The sequence below is a fragment of the Falco punctatus genome, assembly GCF_963210335.1.
Source record: "Falco punctatus genome assembly, chromosome: 5".
Taxonomy (NCBI): domain Eukaryota; kingdom Metazoa; phylum Chordata; class Aves; order Falconiformes; family Falconidae; genus Falco; species Falco punctatus.
In genome coordinates, this window is record NC_137584.1 from 68,236,130 (window position 1) to 68,263,505 (window position 27,376).

At 43.5% G+C, this 27,376-nt stretch overlaps 1 protein-coding gene across 6 annotated transcripts in view; it reads right to left on the reverse strand.

Moving 5' to 3' along the window:
- Positions 1–10,827: 10,827 nt before the first annotated feature.
- The window catches only part of LIN28B (lin-28 homolog B), a 116,190-nt gene continuing 99,641 nt past the window's right edge, over positions 10,828–27,376 (reverse strand). For all 6 annotated transcript variants that reach the window (XM_080389849.1, XM_080389848.1, XM_080389851.1 and 3 more), the window contains one exon: positions 10,828–27,067. In XM_080389849.1, coding sequence (XP_080245975.1) covers positions 26,698–27,067 — 370 coding nt within the window. In that variant the 3' untranslated portion in view covers positions 10,828–26,697. The remainder of the gene's footprint in view (positions 27,068–27,376) is intronic.

Sequence of the window (27,376 nt, forward strand, 5' to 3'; positions counted from 1 at the left end):
TATGGGTTGTATTTTTGTTTTCTGGACATGGGTGGTTGCTTTATTTCTACTTTGACTTTTGCCACCGTAAATTTAGTTTTAAGTGGCTGACTAGCTTGAAATTTCTAGAGACTTACTCAGTGCAGAATATACCTAGCTTCATTGCTGTAAGTTTCTTAGAAGCCTGTATCTTCATGTTTTTCAGTGGGAGGTTCTGAGACTCTGTTTCCAAAGCTATGTTGTTAGTTACTATCATCATTGCTGTGAGAGTCTTGTGTGAGACAGTACACGCTCTTCTGCATCTTTTGGTAGGTACTTGCCTCTAATTCTGGCATTTCCCAGCCTCACTGACTCTACAATTGTAATAATGACATCAGTTTTAATTTTATTTAATGTTGCCTTTCCAACGTTAACTTTTTCTTCTTTAGATAACCATGTTACACTGAAGTCTGTACTTTTCCTTAGTCTTGTCTATAGAGTAATAGAGCTGTTCTGGAATAACCTTTCCACACAGCAGTACATGGAGTACAAATTACACTTGATGTAGGAAATTCAGCTCCAACCTCAAAACTGGGTGGCTGCAAGTACAGTACAACACAGTCCTATAATGGGAGGCATTGGGAATCCTTTATAAGAGGCATTTTCAGCAGTCCTGTCTGTGGTATGTGTACATGTGTAGGTGATAGCTGTACTTCTGTGCTTTGACGGTTCTTGAAATTTGTTATACAACAAATAGTATACTTCAATTAAACATATCAGAAAATAGGTACTGTTCCATTTACACAAAACTCTGCTACATACTCTCAAGCACTCAGAGGTGTCAGAGTCTGGGTTTTGCTGGTTTGTGTCATTCCATTTATTTCTAAAATTTATCCTGACAGAGCATCCTTGAATCAGCCTGCAACTGAGTTATATAAACAACTTAATCCCTCCTCAAAAACCTGTGCAGTATCAAAACATGCAGTGAAATGACTGGAAGTTTGACTGTTGTCAGCATTCTGGTTTCTATGAATTTCAATCCAGTGTTTAATATCACATCAATACTTCTTCATAGGTAGAAAATAGGAAGTCCTCTTGACAGCTGTTGCAATTCATGCACGAGTGTTAGTTGGGACGGTTTCAAAACCACTGGTTTGATAAACCAAAATTATAGGTAGGATCAGTTGCAAGTCTAGTGGGGTACAATTGGAATTCAGCGATCCAGCCTCCTGCTGAAACAGGGTCAACTTCCAAATGCGTGGAAATGTAATGATGGTGACAAAGTATTAACAAGTGCTGTTACAGGAAGCTGGCTGCGTGTGAGGATCATGTATCTAAAATGCTTATCTTCCTTTTGGATTAAAACACTGCCAGACTTCGTAAATAAAGCAATTCTATATCTTTTTAAAGGTTTCACAAAAGCTGTTCCAAGTGGTTGATTATCAAGACATTTAAGTAACACAATGGTGAGAGGCTCACAGATCAGTGGGTAAAGGCTTCCTTGCTCCCGGCAGCAGTTTCAAGCCCTGCATAAGGAGTGAAGTTTTGAACTCCCATTCCAGAGAAAATTATTCCTGTAGATAAAGCATGGCAGTCAAAAGAAGGGTGCTGATACATGAATTTTAGTGGCTAGGACTAAAAATATGCAAAAATCCTTCTCTTCCTCCTTGGGTTACAAACAAAATCTTTTTGCGCATAGGGAGCAAGTGCATCATTGGCTCAGTGTCTCAAGGATAATGGCCACATCTCTGAGGTTGCCTCTTGGCTACTGGGAGAATAAGAGAGGAAATAGGAATTACTTATAAGGAGATAGAGGGACCCATGTCCTTGTCCTGATGTAATCTTCCCAAACTTCTGCCGGTTTTCAAACTCCTTTAAAAAGGAAAACCAAGGTGGTGGAACAGAGCTCATACAGCTTAGCAACAACCAGAAAACCCAGAGAGACTGAAGTAAAAATGATCGTTTCCTTCCTTCTTCCCTCCAGCAGAATAATTTCTTGTGTATTATTATCAAGTCAAGCAACATTCAATGCCTGGAGAGACTGCATCTCCTGAAAAGTGTTTGTCTTAAAAACAAGGGAAGCCTTGCAGGAGCAGAACTCTGCGTACCAGTTGTGTATCCCAACCTTGAGACCTCTTGTCTGCTGCCTGGGAACAAGAACCAAGTCATCTTTATGCCTGCAAAGCATCACACATGCTAAGGTTACTACAGCCATAACACTGCAGTTAGCGATAAATACCTGTGTTAGTCTGCTGGAAGCAATACGTTTTATTACCTAAAAATATGTAACTGGGAATTCTAAAATTCCTGATGCACAGGTTAAATTAATAGCAAATAAGTTTACATGATAAACAACTTGCAAAGTCTACCTCTGTCCCTGTTGTTTCAAATAGACTTGTCACTGAGGCAACAGAAGCTAAACTGTAGACTGCTTTTCTGTGTGGAATGAGACACCCGTTTCCATTGCTGATGCAGAAGGCAAGGAAAAGCATCCTGTAATAATTCATGTTTAAAGGAGGAGTGTTCGTGTGCATGGGTAGAGGATATGCTGTAAACCTATTGTTAGCTCATTTCCAGGTGTGATTAGTAATTAAAACATAAAACAACATATATTTTTAAATCATAACATCATGTTCTGTTGGTCATAGCTGTAACTACACAGCAGATGTGAATTATACTAGCAAATAGTTCTTTTTACTAACCAGAATGCCTGTGGGGGAGAGAAAAGGAAGATACTTGATCAAAATGTGTTCTTTTATGATTTTTTAACAAAATCTGTGATTTCAGTGCATTTATATAAATGCAGTAAAATGCATACGGAGTACCATGTTTGTCAGGGAATGGAACCAAAAGGTGTCAGTTAGCTCTACCAAGAACTGTCTTAGAGATTGATTTCAGGTTCTGTCCTGCTCTCATAGCAAAGCACTGCTTGTCTCGCTCATAAATCGTGTGGAAGGTACTTCATGTGGATCTGACCTAGCATCTCTTCAGCTGTAACTTGCACAGGAGCTTGTGTACTCCTATCCCAGGAGGTAACTCTGCTTTGAAGAAGTTGTCCAAAGCTTGAAAAAATTAATTTAGAGATGATTCAGGAAATCAGCTGTAGCCCAGCTCTCAGGAAGTCAGGTATGTAAAAAACGTTCCAGCTGCAGACTTGGTGAACCTCCAGACGTTGATTAACGTACAGAAAGGTGCTAGTCACTGCCCACATCACATTCCTGCAGGCTGAAAACCAGCTCTTGGGTTCTAGTCCATGGTGAATATTTGCAGTAAATAAGAAGCTTAGAAAAGGTCGATTCAATGACCAAAACTTTCAGTAATATGAATGTAGTTTAGATAGCCCATATTTTTAAATGGTCATCTTATAAACAAGCCCAATGTATTTAAATTAAAAAAATAGATACTATGTTGACCTGTGTCAAATACTGTGTATGCAAATACCAAATGCTTTATTTTTTTCCTATACTATTTCCCTTTAAGGAGTAAATGCAGCTGAATTATAATCTCCTTATGGAAAATAGGTTACTTTATTTGATATATGCATTAGAAAGCAAAACAAAGATTGAACAACAGAGGTGCTTCAGCAAAAAAAAATGAGAGTAGCAAAGCAGTAGATAATGTAGCAAAAGAGTAGATAAAAGGCAAGGGCTTGGTTCTTCAGTATATTTTTGTCATCTAGGTAGATCCTATTGCAAAAGCAGAGACTCAGTATCTTCATGTGGAAGGCAGCAGTGCATGGTGCTCGGTAAGCTGTCACAGATCCATTCACAAATCATTTAGATGGAGTTTGAGGAAGTGAAATTGTAGCGACACATTTTAACCTTATTACTGGAATTACAGTAACAGCTACTTTAATTATGGTTTTAGAAATGTGTTCATAGGAAATGCCTTGAAGTAAAATGTTGTTTTTCCGTTTCTGGTGCCATGTTGGTCACAGCTGCTTCTGATTAAAGGGGAATGGATTCTCAGTACTTAAGGGATTAATAAGAGAAGGAAAACCATCTTAACTAATTAGCCCTGACATTTAAACTTCCTGACAGCATTATGATGATAATATGAGAGTCATCAGAGAGTGCAGAGAGGTAACATGAAAGCAAAAGTTGCAGGATTGCTCGGTATCGATTGCAGTACAGGCTCTGTATCCTTTTCAACAAGGACAGCGCTGCAGAGTGGCTCAGCAATGTGGCAAAAGTTGATGGGCTCTTGTTGGGACATTTAAGAGAACAAGCTGCTTTTCAGTTGATAAAGTCACTATCACTACAGGTAGAAAAAGTATTTTTGGTGAGCTTAAATGCTAGCTGAGGTTTAATTCACAAGAATATCTACTTGGCACTTAATGAACATAAAATGTCATAAATCTAAGTGAGTTGCAGCCATGCCATGCCTGTGTGTTTGCTAAATACCTCTAGAAGTGTGAGAACTTTCTTTTCTAGAAACCTCTTCAAGATGCCTAAACCAGAGCTTGAGTAGAAATTAGGGCTTTGCACAGGGATGGATGCAAGTTGTGTTACAATCTCGAGGCACCTACTGTAGCTATCGGATACTTCACACGAATGCTGTCCAGCCACTCCAATTTACTGTACTTGAATTCCTCCTTAACTTTCTCCTGGGAGATTAATATCGGTTACAGCCACATCCTGACTTCCTGCGCAAAGTGCTTTTGGGATAACAATTCCCCGTTATCCTTTGTAGCAAAGAACAGATCAAAAGCAATGCCTCTTGACACGCGTCCACTTGTATGCTATTCCGTCAATACTGTTGTGGTCACTTCTGCTCAGTGCTCGATTCTGTTCCAGAAAACTAAGGGATTTAATAGTAGTGCAGACATTGTCTGCTAAAATACCGTAAAGAAATAGGAATTTTCTAAGCCTTTAAATACTGAAGAAATCATGTTCTCCTTCAATTTTTAAAAAATAATTTCCCTGATTATACCACCCTCTGAAATTTTACACTGTGCTTTTTTTATTGTTCAATGCACTTGGGCTTCTTTCCAAATGATGTAAAACACACAGCAGCAGGCAAAATGGCTCATGGTGAAGGGGCGAAGCGAAAGTCGTAGTATATAAAATGCTGTAACAATGAAAACACATTTCTGTTCTTATTCCATTCACATGGGGGTGACTTGAAATGACATGTTTGTCTAGATAGAAGTAAAATAAATCCTAGGCAGCTGTCTGCACTTGCTCAGACTGGGAAGGTTCAGAAGCCGTAGAGGTTCATGTAAATGGCAAAAGGGTGAGAATCAACCCAAATCAAAGTGTTGCTAAACACAAACCAATCTTCCTTTTTTTTTTCTTTTTTTCTTTTCTTCCCACTTTACTAACTTGGGCTTGCTACACAAGCAAGTCACTAAAGTTTAAGAACATGGGTTTCTCTTTCGAGGAGACCCTCAGGTGTCAACCTGATCTGCTTGCTGGGGGCTCAGACTTGTGGAAGTCTGCCAAGGCAGGTGGGTCCTGTGTCTCTCGTACGGAGGAGCCCAGACCTGGGCACAGCACTCCAGGGGTGGCCTCACTGGTGCTGAATGAAGGGGAAAGCTCACCTCTGTCGACCTGCTGGCAACAGGTTCTTGAGGGCAGGGAGAAAGCAAATGCCAGTCCCATCTACAAGAAGCACAAGAAGGAGGACTGGGGGAACTCCAGGCTCATCAGCCTAATCTTAAATCCTGGGAAAGGGATGGAGTGAATGATCCTGGAAACAATTTCCAAACATTAAGGGCAAGAATGTGATTGGGAGTGATCAATGTGAGTTTATGAAAAGGAAATCTTCATGACCAACCTCATGGCCTACAGCAGACTGGCTTGGTGGATCAGGGGAGAGCAGTGGATGCTGTTTATCTTGATGTTAGCAAGACTGTACCCTATCTGCCGTAACATCATCACAAACAGATGAAATATGGGCTGCATAAGTGGACAGTGGTGGACTGAAAACCATCCGAACTATCAGGCTCAGAAGGGCTGTGATGGTGGCCAGTCACTAGTGGAGTCCTCCTGTTTAACATCTTCATTAATGACCTGGATGATGGAACAGTGTGCACCCTCAGCAACCCTTCAGACAATACAAAATTATGAGGAGTAGCTGATAAACCAGATGGTTGTACTACTGTTCAGAAAGACCTGCACAGGCTAGAGAAATGGGGGGACAGGGATCTCCTAAGTTCCACAAAGGGAAGTAAGTGCAAAGGGCCTGCACCTGAGGAGGAACAACCCCATGCACCAGCACATGTTGTGAGCCAACAAGCTGGAAAGCAGCTTTGCAGCAAAGAACCTAGTGGTTCTGATGGACACCAAGCTGAACATCAGCCAGCAATATGTCCTTGCAGCAAAGATGGGCAACAGTATGCTGGGCTGCTTTAAAATGACCATTGCCAGCAGGTCAAGGTGGGGGTAATCCTTCCCTTCTGCTTAGCACCAGTGAGACACATCTGGAGTGCTAGGTTCCCCAGTACAACAGAGACATGGACATATCAGACCAAGTCAAGGAAGTGCCACAAAGATGATGGACTGGAGCATCTCTTACAAGGAGAGGCTGAGAGCTGGAACTGTTCAGCCTGGAGAAGAAAAGACTCGGGAGGATCTTATCAATATGTATAAATACCTGATTGGAGGTAATATTGAAGATGGAGTCAGGGTCTTTTCAGTGCTTTTTTCATTTTTTTCCCTATAATCTCATTCCTTTCCTGATTTTCACCTATTTTCACTATTTAGCCAGACCTTTTCTGTACTCCTTTTCCAGCCTGGTTTCATAAGTAATACTTTTATGAAAGGTTTTTGCTATAGAAACTTCTCTTGGCTAAGAATTTCCAGGGCTTGGTCACTCATGTCTGCAGATACTTACTTTGGCATTCAAGGAACACTTTATGAAGACTACTGCTTGCTGAAAGCTGACTTCGAAAATAAAACACCAACCTGTGTTTATCTCTCCACCATTTCCTCCTCACAATTTTTCAGAAGCTGTCACAGGACTACAAAGAGGGGCTAAGGGAGGAGGGAATCCCTTTCAAAAGGTTACAGATTTAACTTTCTAGTCAAGCCCACAGCCTGGTCCCTTAGGCTGCTTCTCCACGCAGGGTTACTCAGGAGAGCTGGCAGGTGATGCTGCTCTTGGGCTGGACTGCTGGCTTAGAAGGGGCATGTAGTACACCTGCTCCTGGCTAAACTGGATACGAAGGTGGTACTGTGCTGGTCTTTAAGGGCTTGGGGATGATCATAAAGGCATGAGGCATGCAGTTGCTTCTAGAGCAGCGAGACAGAAACCCTTCATACTGCTCAGAGGTAAGACTTTAAAAACATCTTTCTAAACATAAGTTAAATGTTCAACTCACAGCATTATTGTTTTGTTGCCATTTTCCCATCACAACTGCACCACAATTTCCCTCCCCTGGAGCACACACAACCATTAGCCTATGCCAAAGCACAGCCAGGACCAATCTGTGAGTGGGGCTGGAGGAAACTGGGTTTTTATCTCAACACGGGGATTGCACTGGGACCAGAAGCAGTGGGGAAACCCAGGTGGAGGTGGCTGATTCATTTGACTGGGTGTGTGGGGAGAAGCTGACCCAGCAGGAGCAAATCAGCACATGGGTGTGGTAGAGGTGATCTCTGTCTTCTCAGAGCTGAGCTAGATCCCTCTCTGTGCTTGGGATGACCCCCTGAAGATGCACTTGTGGGGTGTGCTCGGACTGCTGCGGTGGCATTGTGTGTCTGTGGTGGCTGTCACCTGCGGGCTGGGGAGCGGTAAGTGATCCTGAGCACAGGGCAAACAGCCTGCGTAGTCCCTGCAGCTTATACCTCTGCAGGGGTCTGTTCTCCTGAGAAATCAGGCCAGATATAGTCCTGTGTTCCAGCTGGTATTTCATCTTTGCAAGTGTAAGGAGGAATTGCAATGATACGGTTTTGTCTAAAATCAAAAGATGCTTTGTGGTGAGGATGTGAAATCTGAGTTGCTCTTCTGCAAGCCCTATAGAGGCTCACACAAGCATTGTGGGGCTTGTCTGGCTACCTGCCTCTTTCCTGCTCCCTTCCCTCTTTCCTTCTTTGAACCAAATCTGGCAGTAGGGACAGTTACTGAAGGAAACTTTATGATGCTCCTTTGTAGACTTTTATATACTCACCACTAAACTGTATAATTAGCAACAGCAAAAAAATCCTGCATTGAAAGAAGTTATCGTTATCTTTGGAGGATCAACTGCCCTAACAGATTACTGCTTCTTTTGACTTAGAGTGTATTGAAGAGAAAATGTTTTTTACATGCACAGGGTGTGTAGTAAAATGCATTACAGAATGTGAAAGTTTAAAAACATATCCTTACTTAAATGTCAAAGGCAAATTATCATTACTTAAACAGAAAAAAGTGGAGTTTGTTAAAAAGTTGGAGGGGTCCCCCCAAAAAGCCTCTCTTGGTATGTCAGACATCCTTTAATTGCATAAACCTAGTGCTATGAACCCCTTTTTTGAGTAGGGCAGGAGAAGTCAAAGACCAGGAAAAAGCATTTTTAGTGCATGACTCCTGAAGAACTCGGGACTCTTCTCTAAACTCTGCAGTGAATGTCTGTTCCCTCTGCTACCTTGTCCTAGAAATGGGGGGTGGGGGATAAGGTGTCTGAGCCTTTGCAGGTGAAAAGGCAACAGACAAATGAAGACCCCTAAATAACCTTTTAAATCTGTAACAAGATGAGTGGGGTTTATTTTTACGTTATGTTTTAGTGGGCTGAGAACCCTGCTTTTCTTCACAAAACAGATGGCAGTTTGGGTTCAGCATGTTTAGTTTCTGTCCTAAATGGCACATGAATAGCTAGGTGGTATGTATCCATGGGATATTACCATGGAATCCATGGAATTTTTCTGTTAATTCATTTAAATCACTGGTTTGGAGCTAATTACAGTTTGTCTACAAGTTGCTTATATTACGTTCAGCTCAAACCAGTTTATTTTTACATTGGCTGTCTTGTCAGATGGAGACTGCTAAATTTTAAATCTTATCTCCACTCATCATAAGCATCTCGGAAGACTGATTGCTTTCTGAATGTTACCTTACCAATAGAAGCAGTAAAGAGGACTGAACTGGTAACTCTCCTCTGCTGCAGGTGTCTTGTCAGGGTCAGGGCAGGTGGAGCTGGGAGGGCAGTGTTATGGCCAAGCCTGTTCCTAAACTGCTTCTGGACTGTACTCAGCCAGCACAAGTGTTTCGTCCAGTGCAGCCTGACGGCGTGACCGCAGCTAAGCTCTGATTGACTGTCAGATGCTGTAACAAACAAGGTACGTGCTGTTTTGCTCAGCAGAGGAGAAAAGTAAAAATTGCTGTGTTGGAAGACAAGAATGCAAACAGCAGCCTCTACTGGGGAGAAACCTCCCGTGTTTTTAGGCAAATACCGTTGATAGTGGGGAGGCCAAAACAACTCAGTTAATTGGAAAGATACTGATTTGGCAAAGAATGTGGAGGCGTACGCAACCTTCAGGCTTGGTGATGAGCCAGAGATGAGCTTAGAGTATGTCTTATGGTGTCCAAAGTAAGTGATGGAGGCAACATCTCTCTAGTCTGGGGGGAATAAGTACAGTTATGATCATAAACTTTTTGGGGAAACTACTAAAATGAATAGATTTGTTTTGATAATCGGTAGATTTGTAAGCTGCCTCTGCACAACTTCATCAGGTAGCTGTTCTTATTAAAGCAGCACATAGCTATAACAGTGTACCGCAGGCAACAGTGCAACTTCAATCTTACATCTCTCGTCCCAATCCCTGTCTTTCTCTTAGAGATGCTTTCTCCACCTCTCTCAGTTAGATGCAGTAGGTTCTACTGAAGAAAGACAAGGGAAAAATCAATTGTGCAGAGTAACTTAATCATGTCATGGAAAGAATGATTGCTAAGCTGTTTGTGTCTTGAAGCAGTTGATCCGAGTTCTGCTCTTGTCCAGCATCATATTTATCATGCTATACAATGCATTTAGAAGTACTAAAAAGTGCTGACTGCTGGAAGTAATGGAAATTCCCAACAGAGGTAATCTGAATAGAGGAGATGATATATGCAAACAGTATGGGAAATATTTTAGTGGCTTCTGGAGTGGGGAAAAGATATTTTTTTTTCTTTTCCAGAGGGAAATGTTTCTGGAGAACTTCCAATGTCATCTGGTCCTTTCCAGCACTAAACTAAAGTTCAGCTTAGAAAATCAAACTCTTATGTGCTTTCTTACACTCTTTGTTTTCCTTACCAGCTCTGCTGACTGAATACTATGTATGTTAACTTTAATGCATTACTATCCAAGCCCAGCTCTGGCTTGTACTGTGAAGAGAAAAAGATAACATCTACTGAGCTGTTATTAAAGGAATTTTTGGCATTTGCAGTATGGCTCTTACAGAGTGAGTGTTGCCATCATGGCCAGGTAAATGGGATGTTTCTCATCAAAGCCTGCCTTGTTACGATTTTGGTACGTTGTGCAGCACAGCAGGGGAGCAGCAGATTATTTTTGGCAGCTAATTCTGTGGCAGTCCTAAGGTATTCAGGATCCCAGCTAGTTACTCTGCCTCTTCCCCAACAGCCCCTATCCCTTCAGAATGGGGCAGGGAGAGGAAAGATGAACCTGCTTTTTCTGGGCTTGTCTGGCCCAACCTGGGAAATCTCCGCCTCGTGAAGTCAGATAGGTGGGTATTCAGTGCTCGCCTGCTGCTCACCTGTTTGAAACTACTGCAAAAGGAAACTGCGCTCAGTGGGGTTTTTTTCCCCCTCTCCTGTGGACTTGGAGAACAACTGTGTGTTCGTCCCTTTGAGCCAGCCTTTCCTGTAAAAGGAAACTGCTAAAAAAAGAGATAACATCTGCTTCTTTCAGCCTACCCTCATAGCTGGCTTTTTTTGCATTTATTGCTTGTACCTTCAGCTAGAAAAGTTGCTCCAGCTGGGTCCTTGACACATGCCAGAACAGAGTGAATTCCCTCGGATATTTGCTTATGTGGTATTTCAATGTGTAACTTCTCAAAAAAACAGACTACTTTCAGTAACAGTTATATGTTGTTGATACACGTTTGGTAGCTGGCCCATTGCAGTTTTCCTTTTTTTTTTTTTTTTTTTTTTTTTTTTCTTCTGGGGCTACCAAATAATCTGCAGATACGCTGTGTCCTCTGGAAAGGTACTGCACACAGCTTGGCACTATTGAAATCATCCCTGCTAAATGTGTGTGTTCTTCCACTAACCCTATTGTCTAAAGTGCCTGCAGTCATCCCTTTTAGCATCATGCCATCTGAGGACACTTTCCATCCCCCCCATTACTGCCGAGAGTGCCAAACAGAGCTGGACCCGTGGCTGGGGCTTTAGATTCCCTTTCAGAGGAGGAAGGTCACCAGTGTAACTACTGCAGGTGAGACTCAGTCCTATCAGGGCATTTTCACTGCTGAATGCAAACCCCATCCTGAGCTTCAGCTGAAGTGGAGAAGATTATCTAGGCATGGTTCAAGAAAGGAGCTATCTATGATAGTCTTGCAATATCAGTAATTATATAAAAACACGAGGGAAAACCAGCAATTTTCCTCTTTCATCTATTGCTGATTTCCAGCAAAGATAGGGCTGAGAGCACTGCAGAAAGAGGAGAAAAATAATAGTTGGCATGTAGGTAAACTGCGGGAGAAAAAAATAAGACCTTGTCCTGCAGGGCCATGAGCTACAACCCTGCAGTGCCCCAGCAAGCGCAGGGCTGAGAGCAGTGGCCGGGCACTTGCTCTGGCACCAGAGTACCGCAGTGTCAGCAGGGACAGCTGGCATCCTGCAGGGTGGATCAGATGAGTATCCAGAGGCACACCTCTGGAATAAGCACCTTTGCACAGGGCAGCAAACAGCTTTTATATAGAATAAATTCAACAGAGCCTCACAAAATCCTGAGTGAGGTAAGTGTGTGCCAGGGGCTGGATAGTGTGACATTTTCCTCTTGCTTTGAGCTTAAACTATGAATAAAAAATATCTCCCTCAAGCAGATGGCCTCATGTTAGGACTTCAGCCTGTTCCTGTCTGAGCAAGAATCATGTCACTGCTTTCTTTGCCTATTTAATTTTCTATTTTTTTTCAATGGGAAAAAAACCAGGACATGAATACACCCGGGTATTTCTGGTGCTTCAGTCATGTATGGTTCAAAGTAGTGCTTTAGTCATGTGGCCTTGCCCGTGATGTCCAGTAACATCACCTGGAGTTTTCTTTGTTTCAGCGAATTCTGGCTCAAGCCTTACAGCTAAAGGGCAATACATTATACTCGGAAACCCACACTGCTATCTTCTTTTGGTTAAGCAGAGACACACACCTCCCACTCCTCGCACCCCCTGTATCTATCTGTGTGTATGTGAGGCAGTTTTTCTGATGATCTGTGTGAGATAACTTCAAGTGGGACCTTCTGATTCCATTACCTGTGAAACAACACATGTGAGCACAGCAAAGCTGTGTGGTGCCTGTCCTGCAGGCAGTGGTCCCAGGGATGCTCAGCAGCTTTCAGTACTACCCTGAACACTCTGCACCTCTGCAGACAGGTCCTGGGTTTCCAAAACTAAAATCAGCAGGTGTGAAAACTGGTGCTTGGAAATAGCAAGGGTGGTGGCAGTAGAAGCAAGGACACCAAGGGAAAATTAGTTGCTACCAGCAGTTGGACTAGCTCTGTGAAGCCTAGGCTTACGGCTGCCACTTGAGTGCCCTCACTGCTGGCAGAGGGAAAGCAGAGCATGTCCTGCCCGCATTGTGGTGTCCCGGGGGACAGCCATTGCCTTGAGGAAGGGACAAGATGGGTATTCAAAGAGCAAAGGTGGCTTAACAGTTTGATAAGTCTGTTCTGCTCTTGGTTTGCAGAAGCACTCCAGGTGACACCGGCCCACCAACTTGTTACCTGGAGGTGGTGATGAGCAGCCCTGATGCTGGCACTTCTCTCTGCCACAGCCCCCATCCCAGGCACCGGGAGAACCTCGCATTTCCCATAGTTTCTCATGTCACCTGAACAGCTCGGTTAACAGCTCTCAAGCTTTTGATTCCTGTGTCACTACTGTTATCTGTAGATCATTTGGTAGTGTGGTTGTGAGCGTGTCCAAACTTGTTGGCTACTGGCAAAATTTTGTTATACTTTCTGTGGCTAGTCTGGTTTTCATGGTTCTTCACAGTGGGTATCCAAACCTGGCGGCGGTGACTCAATGCAGGAATAATAAAACATGTTCTTGTTGGCTGGCTGGGCGTAATCTAGGGATTTGGCTTCTGGTGCAGTTACTACTACATATAAATTCAAGACCAAGTATTTTTATAATTGTTAAAGTTACTTGTTTCAGGAAATCCTTTCTGTGTAAAAGACTTTAAGAAAACCACCATGTATAGTGAGATGTTAAAGGAACTGTTAGACATGGGTACACACATGTCAAACACTAGCTCTAATATGAAATGTATAGGTAGGATCTTTTCCCAGACCTTAGAGGAAAAGTAAAATTGCCCCGTGACCATTAATAACAACAGCAGCAAAATTATGCATTGAATTAAAAGTAGTTAAACACACAGAGGAGGCAGATGAGTAGATCTGAAAACCTGCAAGGCAAGTACCTTGCTAATTACCTGGAGGAATAAGGCAGTGCCCTGTGGGGTACATTGGTACGTTCACTGTCTTCCCGAGGCTCTGAACAAACCAAGCAATGTCCAGAGAGTGAAGCGCAGGAGCAGTGATTTCCAAGCCCCTGCTCTCCTTGCCGTGTCACTGCTGGTGCAGTTTACCAAGCCTGCTTTCTCAGAAGGGATAGGCACTTTCTGGAAGCTGCACTTAAGACATTTCAATCCTTTTCAGGGAAGCAGAGGCTTGTCCTCCATGCTGACCTGTGACCTGGCTGCTGGGGCCTTGCTGGGAGCCAGTGAATAGCAGACAGGGATGAGATGGAGTAATTAAGATGGGTGAATGGGGAAAATAAAGATGGACCTCTTTCTTCCTTTTGTCTCAAACAGAGAAGCTAATTTAGGGAACCTTTCTGACAAAAGCTCACAGTGACCCAAATCCTTCCCCCTTTGACTGAGTCGGGACAAAACCAGGCTCAGAAGCCCCTGGAAGAGGTTAGAGGGACACTTGAGAGGCGCTGGGTGACGAGCGTGGCTGGGTCCTGGCAGTGCCGGCACGGGCCTGGGAAGCTCTGGTGTGGGCTCTGGGTGACGCCAGGAGCCCTGTGGCCCTCGGGACCTGCCAGCGTCTCTCTGCAGCTGAGGGAAACTAATTGAAAGAGACTCTTGACCTTCTTTATTCTCCCAGCAGCCCTTTCTTCTTGTATCCTGTCGCTTTGCTTTCCGTCTTACGCTTTGTGGTGGTAATATTCCAGCAAATGGATGATTTTATTTTGAGTGAGTGTGACTCACAGGGGTGACAAGGTTTCTCTGGTAACTGCCTGTGGCTCTTAGCTGCAAGCTAATAAATACTTGGTGTTACTTAGGGACTCGAGATCTGTGTTGATCAGTGTATTTTTTTCCATTACCTTCCCTGTTCCTGATGTGTGTCTCTGTCTAGCTGTAGCTCCTTGTACCTGTGTATCCATGTAGAAAGAGGCAGGTAGGCTTTTTCCTCTGGAAAATTTCACCTGGAAATCAGTTCTAATCCCTGCTCTGTGGAAAGCACTGTCATGCGGCTGATTTGAGGAACTTCTGTGTTTGTAGAGAAAAATACGTGTCTAAGCCTCAGAGAGAGATCACCCTAATGTTATTTCCAGCCCCAAAACTTTAGCTCTTGCCAAAGTGCTCAGAAAATGTTTATCTTGCAGCCAAATTGGGAAGAACCCTAGGCCCAGCTTTGCTACTTTGTCAAGCTGAACAGCAGGAAATGATGAGTGGACAAAATATGGAAAGTTTTATGTCATTACCTGTAGAGATGCTGCTGTCTGGTCTACCAGCTGCAGGTGGGAGCTGGAATTTCAGCTCCTTCCTTGCTGCTTTTTGGGATCTGTAGGAGGGTCTGTGGATCAGTGGAGGTTTCTAGGAATGGGTTTTTACCTTCCTGTTTGCAATGTGTGGCCTTTATCCAGCTGGAATAGTGGTGAGCTCTGATGCAGAGCGCAGCATCCAGAGGAGGGGTGTTCTGGAGAGGTGGCTGTAGTACTGGCTCAAGGTGAAATATTCTTGGCCTCTCTTGACTGTGGGCAGTGTGGTGGGTTGATCCTGGCTGGATGCCACATGCCCACCAAAGCTGCTCTATCACTCCCCTTCTCAGCTGGTCAAGGGAGAGAAAATAAAACAAAAGGCTCATGGGTCAAGATAAGGACGGGGAGAGATCACTCACTGATGACTCTCATGGGCAACACAGACTTGACTTGGAAAAATAAGTTTATTAGCAATCAAATCAGAGTAGGATAATGAGAAATAAACCCAAATCTTAAAAAAGGAGCTTCCCCCCCACCCCTCCCTTCCTCCTGGGCTTAACGTAATTCCTGATTTCTCTACCTCCTCCCCACAAGTGGTGCAGGGGAAGGGGGGCTGTGGTTAGTTCATCACATGTTTCTGCTGCTCCTTCCTCCTCACAGTCTGTCCCTGCCTAGTGTGGGGTCCCTCCCACAGGAGACAGTTCTCCATGAGCTTCTCCAACATGAGTCCTTTCCATGGGCTGCAGTTCTTCATGAACCGCTCCAGCGTGGGTCCCTTCCACAGGGCACAGTCCTTCAGGCACACACTGCTCCAGCGTGGGTCCCTTGCGGAGTCACAGCTCCTGCCAGCAAACCTGCTCCAGCCTGGGCTCCTCTCTCCCCACAGCTCCTGCCAGGGGCCTGCTCCAGCACAGGCTTCCTGCAGGGTCACAGCCTCCTTGGGGCATCCACCTGCTCTGGGGTCCTCCACAGGCTGCAGGTGCAGATCTGCTCCAGCGTTACCCTCCAGGGGCTGCAGGGGAATCCCTACTCCAGTGCCTGGAGCTCCTCCTCTCCCTCCTTCTTCACTGATCTTGGTACCTGCAGGGTTATTTCTCTCACATAGTCGCACTCCTCTCTCTGGCTGCAGTTGCTCTTGCACAGGTTTTTTTTTCCCCCATCTTAAATACACCGTCCCAGAGGCGCTACCACTGTCACTGCTGGGCTCGGCCTTGGCCAGTGGCAGGTCCGTCTTGGAGCCAACTGGCATGGGCTCTGTCAGACATGGGGGAAGCTTCTAGCAGCTTCTCACAGAAGCCACCCCAGTAGCTCCCCCGCTACCAAAATGTTGCCATGCAAACCCAATACAGGCAAGGATCAGTTATATAAATCATTATCACACACATGATCGCTCATTTGGAAGCCACACACACTGGAGAAACTTTTGAAACAAAACCAGATGGTGCACAGAACCCACTTGCTGCTTTGATGCTAAAAGCTTGTGGGTTTTAAGCTGCTCGTCAGCTGCCTTATAGCCCTAAACAGGAATCTGACACAGCTGCTCTTACCAAAGCTGCATCTTACAGATACTTGTGTCTTTGGTGCTCTTACCACAGCCTGGATGAAGTCAGAGATGCTGATGGCTCCACTGGGAGGGGAGGGAGGCTTTCATGGGTTTAATGTTCTCATGACCATAGCAGAGCTTCACAGAGAAGAAAACACAGTCTGTTCTTTGTGCCAAGGTGGGTTAGTCTGGTCTGAGTTCAGTTACAGGTACTTTTCTCTCCTTGTAGGTAGTAATTGCACAGCTTTTCAGGGGAAAGTCTTGGCAATGTTGTTCCCTGGGTTGGGAGCCACCCTAGTTAATGGTCTGCAAACACAGCACAGAGGGGACACACCCAGCAATGCATGTGCTCACGGTACAAGTGCAACGTGAAAGGTGCAAAATGAAACCTAGCCAAGGGAAGAGTTCAATGGAACAGCTACAGCACGTGCTGCATGGCAGCCGTGATGCGAAAAGCACTCGAGCACCCAAGGGAACAGTTAAACAGAATATAGGGGAGTGGAGGAAGAAATTGCATGTGGGCAAATGTGTGGTACCTAAATGTCTGCTGACAGGAGTGGTCCTCTTCAAGCTGAGCTGAGCTGGGCTGCTAAAAGAAACAGCAGGATGTGTTCTGCTTCATGTATGCTGTTGCCTGGCATGGGGTTGGCCTGAATCACAGACCTGGCCCCAGTGAGGAAAAACATTTTTAGCCCTAAGTGCCTGTGTCTTGTCAGCACTGAGAACAGTGAGGTGACTTGTTCAATAATAACAGTGAGATTCAACTGGTAATGATGTAAAACTTCTGATGTAGTTTAACATCTGTATGCAATTTTCTTAATTGTGTGACAAATTCTTCTTCAAATTTGTTACTCACTTCAGGATTTCTTTTCTGTTTCATCCAACAATGCAATGCTGAGAACTGCTAGCAAAAAAAAAAAAAAGGCAACAGCTAAGCTGGTGGAAAGGAGAATAGCAGCCTTCCCCTTCCCACGTGTATTAGCCAAAACACTTGTGTCACTTGGGAAGCTCTGTCTGCCCACAGCAAAGTTCCCATAGTCTAACTGTCCTGTCCAGGGATTTCAGGAGACCAGGTGAAATGCTGCAGGGCGATGGTCTAAATACTCCTCCTAACACATGCTCTCTGTAGCATATGAGTGTGTATATCGTCACTTCCAAATACGCTGATATGGCTAATGGCCCTGTCTGGTGTTGGCTGAGAATGACTAAGAGCCCAACTAAAATGACTTCAGGGGAACAAGGCTCTAGTTTTTAGTATAGGGGTCGGTTCAGGGCCATCACTTCTTCCCGAGTCATTGGGAAAAGCAGCCCCAAACCCCTCTCTGGAAATGGAGCATTACTGCAATGGGTGGAAAGGGAGCTGAGCCTATTGCTGCTCCTTGAAACCCCCTCATAGGCTGTCTTTAAACTCCAGGAGCCGCCACTAATCCTGTTTTTTCCCAGTTTCTTGGTCTGGAAAGGGCTAGAAAACTTTAGCTTCTTTTTTCTTTTTCTTTTTTTTTTTTTTTTTTTTAAATCACCTGGTGCTGGAACCATATGTCTTTTCCTGCAGTTCTTTTGCTTTAATTCCCCTTGGCTTTTGCTAACACAGAAACACATCCTAGGGCTCAGGGAACACTGGGGTGGTACTGGCGCCTGCCCCCTTTCCCCTCCCATGCTGCAGCTGCCAAGCAGAGGGTCTCCTCTCTGCGCAGCTTTGTGCGAGACAACTGCTTTTCAGAAACTTTCAGGCTTGAAACTCCACAGAAGTTACGGTTCAGCAGGCTTGACTGTGACTTTTTGTCACAGCTGTCAGTGTAGGTCAAAGAGAGATGAAAGAAACAGGCTGGATGGAAAGGAGCTTGCTGTGCTTGGAGCCCCCGCCCTTGTGCCGCCTTGGGGGAGAAAGAGCATTTCTGCTTTCTTTCATAGGCAGCTTCCAAATTACTTACAAATTTAACTTAAAGTTACTCCAGTAACTTTCAGCCAGTATTTCCCAAAACATCTAGTTAGTCTGATTGCCTCAAATATTTTGGATGCTCCGACTTGAGTTTGGTGTTTTATTTGATTTGGTTTGGTTTGGTTTTGGTGTGTGTGGGGGGGTTAGCTAATTGCTTTAAAGAACTGGGGGCATGATAATTCAGCACATTTCTAAAAGGGAAAGAAGACAAAAGAACTAGTTTTCTAGAATATTGAAGACCAGAGTGTGGCAGTGCAACCACCTGCCATGTAAATCTGTGTTAATAACCCAGAATGACTGAGAAACTTGACTTGTGTGTAGTACTGTCAGTTACAGATTGACTCAGCAATGGCCAAGATGGATCCATCAATTCTTTTTCAGCTACAAACCATCTCTAGATGTTTACTCTTGAGGAAGTCAAAGGAAAGAAACTGCAGTCCAACTGGATCTGCCCCATGCCTTAGTGTGGGTGTGGGTGTGTGGTGTTCTGCCAGTTAATTATCATCTCCACTGCTGGAAATGAACACGTACTTCTGGTCCAGGCCCAGTGTTCAACTTCCACCAGTGGCCCTGTAAATGCCATATCACCATGACTAGTAGGACTGTGTTGTTTGGCTAGTGTCTGTATTGGGTAATGCAGCCCTTGAGCCATAGTCTGCCTGACTAAAGGCAAGAGGCTGGTTTAAGAGCCAGAGCTGGATACACTATTCCAGCATCAAAGTTGAAGGACTCTGGAGGAGGAGAGTAGCAGGTTTCTCAAAAGGATGATAAAGGAGGAGGCAACTTGTCTATAATTAATAGCAACAACAAAAAAGGCTTTTGCATTTTCTTACTGGTGCACAAAGGGACTTTTTACTCTAGTGGACAAAGAGCTGGAAGCCGGGGCCAGAGGAAGTGGAAATGAGGCACTACTTGTTAGCAGCAGGTGATTAAAGCAAGCTGTCACAGAGCGGAGCATCTCTTTTTTCTCAAGAGCATTCAGGCCTGATCTGAAGCCCAAGTGGAAAATATGCTTTAAAGTAGCCAAGCAAACCAGGCTCCAGTTAAAGCCGAGTGCTAAAATTCAATACAACAGTAACTGCCCTCAGTGTAATAGCCTGTGTCATGCAGCAGGTCAAACTAGATAAACGACTGATACTTTCTGGCCTTGAATTTTGGATTATTTGTAAAATTATTTGGTTGTGAGCATCTAAAGCTAGATGGATACCTAAGCTCAGTACTCATTACTCTCTCTGCCTAGTCCACCTCCTGGCTGGTAACGTGGGAGTAATGATGGCAGTTCATCTGCAGTGGTTTAGGAACTGTTTGGCTGATCCAACCCTGAATATCTAGGCTGTGCTGTACTGCAAGTAGCGCCCAGGGCCAAATATTGAATGGCCAGGAAGCAAAGATCGACCAGCTGCATGTTAACTGAGCATCAGCAGCCTGAAAAACGTGCCTGGGGCCCGATGGTAACTCCTTTGCAATCATGCAGTGGACAGCACTTGCAAAAAAAATAGATGGGTGCAGAATCACCCGCTCTTGAGAGGACTGGTTGTCCTGGAGGTCAACAGCATTGCGGGCACCAGATGCCGCTGGGCACAGCAGAGTGCTTTGCTGAAAAAGGTCTTTAAATTAATTAATCAGGCCATCACCTAAATGATACTAATAAACAGGAAGAGGACATCCACAGAACGAACTCCGTCCTCTCCACCACAGTTTCTTCCTGTGCAGTTAGCACAGGAAAGGAGATTAAGTATGAACTTTCAAGTTCGTGAAATCATTTGCATCTGGGATATTTTTATTCACAGGGAAAAGATGACTGGTGTGGAGGGAAGGAGACAGGTATGGAGCCTTTTATGAATTAAGAATAATTTTGCAATTACAGGCTTGTGTAAACAGCTCCTGGTCCCAACAGACTACAGGAAAAATACGATTCTTTCAAAAAAGGCTAAATTTGTTTTGGCAATTAGGGTTACAGAAAGGCTGTAAATAGCTTGGAAGAATGCGTCCCAAGCACTACAGAACAGGGGAGCAAATGAACATGCTGCTTTTATTATAATTTCAAAGTGCTGCTGTGATTCTGATGTTACTCTGTTGACTAATTCGGAAGCTTCAACCCAGTAATTTCTTCTCCTTGGCATGAACGTCACATGGCAGTTACCTCACGCCTGCGAGGTTAGGAAGGGGGGACTCGGCTTGCTGCAGTGGATTTAGCTGCTCCTGCTCCTTGTGATCGGCCCACCCAGTGCGCAGCTTCCTGCCTTTAACACGGAGGTAATTCATAACTGCCTGGGGGAGCTGCTGAAAGGGTAAGGACCACTGACTTCCAGAAGCGATGGAAGGGAGGCATGTATGTCTCAGACTAGTTGGGAAGAATTAGGTGTTGCTGCTCTTCCAGGCACTTTCAACCACTATTAAGCACTGCTGGAGGGGAGGTTTCTCCATTTTACTTGTTTCAAGTGGTTCTTAGGTCTATGCATGCCCAGAGCTGCTCACAGCTCCCTGAGGTGGCTTGTGCCTGCCTGTGTCATCTTGTGGGGTGGTGCAGAATGCAGATGGTGGCATGCCCAAGGTGTCCCCTGCCATTCTCCAAAACACCAGGGTCAAGCAGACCAGGAACACGTGTAACAACCTGGTACGAACTGTGTTCTTCAAAGAATATACTCGTAAGAGGTTTTAAAAGAAAGCCTTGCTCCTTGCCGCTAACCCAAGTGGGACATGTGGGAGATCTTAGCCAAGGGGATTTGGTCACCTCCTCCCCTCTCCAGGAAAGTGATGAAACCATTTGGCTGTGCGTTGGGAGTGGGGTGGGGACAGGACTGGATGTGATGGGATGTGTCTGGGACACATGTTCACAGCTCACTTTTTTTTTTTTTTAAGGCCATGAATTGGGGCAGGGGGAAGTAAATTAAGTTTTCTGTGACTAGAAGAGTAGATGATAGAGGAGCAGATGATGGAGTAAGTAGATGGTAATCCTTCACACAGCTGTTTGTACAAATAGAAAAAAACCTTTTCTGCCTTGTATTCAGCAGATATGTCAAATATTGCTATTAATCACCTATATGTAGAGCCCTGTATTGAAACAGAGGCACTGGAGCTAGCATATACAGCCCTCAAATATTTTAATGCAGAATGATGAGCTAATGCTACCCAATTCACTAATACACTTAATGTAATTTAGGGATGGAATTTCCAGGTAATGGTAGCTGACAGCACTTTCATTTCTAAAAAAGCCCCAACTCTTCAAATGATTTTAAATAAGCCCATAATTGATACATACAAGATTACGGATTATGGAAGAAGTAATAAAGATGGGATGAGACTTCAATACTGAAAGCTTTTTATCCCAGAGAATAACCCGAATGCTCGGTAACTTTAATAACCAGTGTATTCTCAGAGAGAGCAAGTACCAAAAGCTATAATCTTGTAGTTTAATTTCGATAGCTGAGTAGGGCCTGGGTTGCAATTTCTGCATCGTTGCTACTATGATCCACGTATGCATTAATAATTTATTTCTCCCTCCCCCCAACAACAGTTTATATACCTAAAATTATCTTTTCTGAATAAAATATCCTAAACCTAAGTGAATATAGGTACATATATTCATACATACAGAGAAGTCTGCCCAGTGACTGCATAGTGCTTTTTTATCATGCAATAAAGAAAATCTCAAAGGCTCGCTGTAAATGCCAACGTTATATGTTTTATTTTTAATCAAGTAATTCTTTTAAACCTCACAATATCCATGACTGACAGGAAAAAAAGACATTAGGCATGAAATGAGAATATAAAATACATGATATGTAGAAAGGCAATCAGTGCTTTAGTCCCTCAAGACAGTAAACAGATGAAATGACCTTCAAAACTTCAGTTCACTGTCTTTTTCTTAAAACATAAAATTCAAGTGATTTTTCTTTTATTTCACCTTGTAAACAACATACAAGTCAAAATGGACAATGAGGTAATCTAGACTACAGAAGATAATTTAAAAACACTAGATAAGACACAGTATTAAAGACATATAGAAATCAGTGTTCACTTTGGTCTCTAGTATGGTTATTGTTATTATTACCACAAGCAACGCATACTAGTTTAAGCCAGTCTGGTCAGCCAGTTGTTGCTTAACTTAGTAGTAATCCAAGAGGTAGTCAAAACCATTATCCTTTGTAAAGATGGTTGCTCTTACACTTGATTCAATGACAATGGTAGCAAATACCTTGGTAGTTTTCAACATTCTCACAAAAACACTGCCAAAGCTGCTAGTATACAGCTCCGGTTCGTATAAAGAAAGAAACGTGTTCATAGATCAACCTCTTGTTATCAGTCAACAGTTGTAACAGGGGTAACACAACCAACGGATCTTAAAGAAGAGGCTGTTGATATACTAAGCAAAGTAAGATTGATGCATTTAACAAGGCTCTGCTTGTTTCTAAAACAATACTCAAATCTCATTAAGACTTCTAGAAAATTAAAATCAGTGCATCTGCACATGTACATATCTTCCCAATTATTTTTATATCTAGCACAGGGGAATACATATATATTTTTTTATGATAAACATTTCTTACAGATAAATTAATTAAATTAAATTTAAGACTCGATGAGATTTCCCATGTTCTTTTATAATTCTTCTTACAAAGAATGTTACAAGATCTATAAACACTTTTTATGGGGCTCTATTCACACAACTAAGTATGATGAAGCAGGAACTCCAGGATAGCACTGGCGTAAAGTAAAACTGGGCTGAAGAAGGTGGCCTGCAAAGGGGAAAGGCAGGATCCGAATGTGGTGTTTAGCACTCCCTGAAAGGTGGCTACAAGCAAAATATTGCAAACGGTATTACAACACCAAATTTACCATCAACTGCAGCAAAAAGTTATTTGGCTCTTCCTCCAAAGAGGAGGAAGACAAGTCTTCCTCATAGCCTATTTTTTGTAGCATGTACATAAATATCATGACCTCTCCTTGGGGGAGAGTGAAAAATACCTCACCATATTCCTTATGATTAAATGAAATTGAGTATCTGGGGGTGGGGGAATGGGAGAGAGAGATTCTTGCTCTAGGTTCGACATTACCTCTGCTATTGTTAGGAGAAAAATACATCTCTCTCAGCAGATAACTGAACTACTTGTACTCAAACAAGTTTTATTGTGAAGCATTCTGGCAAGGACAGGCTAGTAAATAGGGGAAATCTAGGCTGAGCCAATGCTGCAGAATATTAATTTTGCCCTTAGGCATGAAGGAAGAGACCCAAACTCAGTCTGTGCCTCCTCCTTTAAAGGGTTCTTTTGCTTATCTGGAGCAGCCTGTTGAAGGAGTAGAACTAATTTATTTCTACTGCAGCCCAGTGCAAAGTAGTTACCTGCCGCAGCTTGCACTGCTACTTATTTAGCTTTGGCATGTACGTTTTTGTCTCTTCTGGAGATGTATTTATTTTTGTGAACAGTGCCCATAATCCTTCAGACAGAAAAACTTTCAAAGAAATGTTTGGAAAAGTCTTCTAATTTCAAATGGATGCTTCATCTTAAACAAGTATTTGCCATAATGTATGCAGTGGTGAACTATCAGTTACATATCTAGTACAGATAAAAAGTATGTACCATAGATCAACAGCCACCTTTAAGGCTAGAGCAGCACAAAGGTGTGTTTATGCAGTAAATATGAGGTAGCCTTTTGCTGTAAACAGAATAATAATTTTATTGTCACCTATGTAAACAAAGTGGGCTTGATGCTTTTGTGTTTTTATTCTTCCCCTCCACCCCCCGTCCCCCATCCCTCCCCTCCTAGAAAAGCTAAGCACCAGTAACTCCGACTGCAAGGCAGTGGGAGCTGTGGTTGCCCAGCATCTCTGAAAACTCAGACCCTGTGAATGTAAAGACACAAATGCTCACATAAGCAACCAGTATAGAATACCACTTTATCATTTCACAGGAACTTATAATACAAAATGCTGAGATCTGATTATCAGAAATTTAGGTCTATGTCAACTCAGAGGTAGTTACTAATATCAGTACATAATACTTATATAGAGATAAAAAGGTCTAAGACTATTTGGTTTGTTCTGAGTAAGCAGGTCTGTAGACTATTCTGTAAAGAAAAAACAACATTACATGGTATATTCCCTGAGCAAAGTTCTTTGTCCTGAGTATGTTATGTAATAGTGATAACATTCTAATATATAAAAATAAAACCTTAAGCTTTCAACAATAAGATAGGGTTTGGTATGTGCTCTTAGCAGTTCAGTCTGATTTTGGTGCGCACAGTGATTTCAAACAGCACCAATAAAAATCTGCATGTTGAAAATATTTCCTGATCTCAGCTCTGAACTTCTTACATATAAACAGGGAATGACCAGTTTTCAAATCCACAACGGCCTATTTCTATAAGGAACTTTGGTTTAAATTTTCAAAGTGACCTAAGTTTTGCATCTTTGCTGTTTAACCTGGTTTTTACACCGGCTAGAAGGTTAAGCAATGCCACTTTGATTTGTCTACATAATTTAAATAAGTTTATTATCCTTACGTAAGGCAAGGAAGTTCTTCTCTATAGATATATCACATTCAATATCGTCAAAGGTAAGCTTTGCATTAGCATACTGAGAACTTCAGTATAAACCATCGAGAATCTCGCAAACACTGGCAAGGAATTCACACAAAATAATTTTCTTGAAATTGTGCCCTTCACAGAGGCGTTTGATTAGTAACTGTTTACTGAAGCAGCAGCAGCAACAGTAAAAGTCTCATCTGGCAGGACAAGTGGGAAGGGGAAGGCCACGTAATGAGCCAGCTGCATACCTGTTGTAACTACCAGCTGCAAAAGAGTTACCACGGGTAGGACTTTGGCTCGCTGTAGCCTTTCATGCAGGCTGTTTCTTTAGTTTGATTATCCGAGCTTAAACCTACCCGACACTTTCAGGCTTTAATAGCCTGTGTTTATTGCCAATGTTAAGGATTATACAGGTTTCTCTAATTAACTTACATCCACAATGGGATTTGTCAAAGTACGTTATCTTACGTATGACTTGGTGATTCAGAAGTTACAAATGGAAAGCGACTTGAAGTTTTGATAGGCTCCAACTCCATTAACCCCGAGCAAGGGCTGCAGCCCAGGGAGTCTCACTCTGAGGCCACCAATCTTTCTGCTCTTTAATGCAGAAGTGTGTGGTCCCAGCGCATTCTGGACCAAGGCTGGTCAGCAACAGTCTCCAGTTCACAAGGAGCAGATGATGCCCAGGGCTTCTGGCAGATTTGCAGGTACCCTCACTTGGGTTTGCCTGCAGCAGACACCTGTCCTTCTTGACTGTACACATGCTGTATCATCAGCAAGGGAGGCTGGCTGAGCACCCCAAGTACCCATCTACCTTTATTCTTAAGAAATTATTTATCCCAGGATCTCATTAGCTTTGCATTTAATTTTCTTTAAAACCACAACAGACAACAACAGCAAAAATCCCTAGGGAGTTCTCTCCGTGGTATTTCAACTGAAAACAAGGGGGAAGTCCCTTCAAATTGAGCAGCACTACTTGGGACTGAGAGAAGTTGCTGCTGCTGCTGCTACTACTGCCACCATGGTCCCCTAAATGTTCCCAGAATACAAAGGGTTAAACAGGATGGTATCCTGATACACTCAAAAAGGTCTGTTTGGTAACAACTTATACATTCTCCCCTACACAACAGTCATCTAAATTACAGTTACAACCATATTAATTTAACAAAATGTTTTGAGAAACCAGCACAGAAACTACACATTCATTGTCTTTTCTGGAGCTTTAACACTCCTCACCAGCAAAGGATGGTGGCAATGAGAGCCATGTTGAGTCATGACACTGCCCTGCACGGGCACGGGGAGGGGAAGGGTTTTGATGCTTTGTGGAGATGAGAATGAAAGAAACTCAAATTGAAGGTATTGGGGATGTCTTAGTAAATTTAGTACCATATGGCAGCTTTAAAATATGACAGTATCCTTTGGTTCGCAAGAGAAGTAACAGTCTTGATCTCAGTTCTGTGTGTGGTTTATCAGGTCTGGTTTGTTTCTGAGTGAGATTTCTTGGATTTTCTTGTTTGTTTTTTGAACACGTTTAGAAACAGGTTCTAGGAACGAGTCAGGAATGTTTGTGGATACTGTGCCTATTGCTTCACAGTAATGTCTTGTGGGAGCTGGAGAGTGGTCTGATGGAAAAAAGATATATTTATAGATATGTACACATACACACACGCACGTGCACACTCATACACACACATACAGAAGTTAAAACGTAATGCACCCTGCTCAAATGTATTTTGCTTGGAGTGATTTGTCTATTAAAGAAAAAAATTCACAGTTCCTCAACAGTAGTTAAAATTCCAGGTCAGCTACTGATAATGAAATTATTTCCCCTGTACTTGCATGAGGTAGACATCCCAAGAGGATAAAGAAAATGGAAAGTTATGACAAATGCTTTAAGTTTTTTTCCTTTTCTGAACAGAAGGCCCCTTTCTGCTTGGTTCTTCGGGTGACGCAGACAACTTACTCGATGAAGCTTCCTGCGGCGACCTGCCTGAGCGGTCCGAGATCTCTGACCGGCCCTCCTGAGAGTACGATGGAGATGGGTAGCCATGCATTCCTCCCCCTTCTCTCTGGAAGGCAGAAGTGGAAGGCTGCGGTTCAGCTTCGTGTCTTCCCTGAGAACTAGTGGGCTGCTGTGAGACAGTTTTATGGGGGCAGTTAGCCACCATGTGCATGATGCTCTGACAGTAATGGCACTTCTTTGGCTGCGGAGGTAGACTACATTCTTTAGCGTGGTGGTCAAGGCCGCCACAGTTGTAGCATCTAAAAACAAAGAGAGACTGCGAGTTATAAAACACAAACGGTTATAAAACAGTCAGATGCTAAGATTTGCTACATCAGGTAAAGCTCAGCGTCTGTGTGCACGGGGTCTGGGGGTGAAACAGTGAGTGCTTCCGCACCGACATCCCCCTGCCGCGGGCCGAGGGACTGTTCGGGTTTGCTTTTGAAGCCACTCGGAAGATGCTGCTTTGTCGCACCGGTGCCAAAAAACGCCCCGTACTTGGGACGGGAACCTCCTCCCGGCGTCCCTGCCCGGCTCCCCTCACAGGGCCGCCGGCGGGCGCGGCCAGG